This window comes from Rhincodon typus, unplaced genomic scaffold, assembly GCF_021869965.1.
Source record: "Rhincodon typus isolate 14 unplaced genomic scaffold, sRhiTyp1.1 hic_rhity00004564, whole genome shotgun sequence".
Classification (NCBI taxonomy): Eukaryota; Metazoa; Chordata; class Chondrichthyes; order Orectolobiformes; family Rhincodontidae; genus Rhincodon; species Rhincodon typus.
Window position 1 is genome coordinate 12,324 of NW_025970202.1, and position 387 is coordinate 12,710.

The window sequence follows — 387 nt, forward strand, 5'->3', positions numbered from 1 at the left end:
GGAGGGAGCTGAACAATCTCTTACCACAGCCAGCTCTTTTCTTCTTCGACGCAATCCTCCGAGCGCATGACTGGGTCGTTCTCCACAATGTCTTCCCGCATGTCCTCCGCAGCGATCAGGGGTACCCTGATCCAGAACTGTGGGACATAGAAACCCGGGAGTCAGCACAGGAGTGGGATACACAGCGCTGCACAGAGAGGACAGACATTGTGGGGGTGAGGAGGCGGCGGGGGAGGGGGAGGTGGGGCGGAAACAGAGCGGGAAGGTTTCACACACCTTGGCCCTGACTGGTCTGCAGGTCACACACACAGACACACGCGCACCCACACGCATGCACAGACGTGCCCGCGCACAGAGGCGCCTGCCCACACTCGCCCGCACGCCCCC

The 387-nt window shown here is 62.0% G+C and overlaps 1 protein-coding gene across 1 annotated transcript in view; it reads right to left on the reverse strand.

The window, feature by feature from the left end:
• Positions 1 to 137, reverse strand: part of prmt5 (protein arginine methyltransferase 5) — a gene marked incomplete at its 5' end in the record, with an annotated part of 9,719 nt that extends 9,582 nt beyond the window's left edge. Inside the window, one exon of the mRNA XM_048593919.1 lies at positions 25 to 137. Coding sequence (XP_048449876.1) covers positions 25 to 137 — 113 coding nt within the window. The remainder of the gene's footprint in view (positions 1 to 24) is intronic.
• Between the last annotated feature and the right edge of the window lie 250 nt (positions 138 to 387).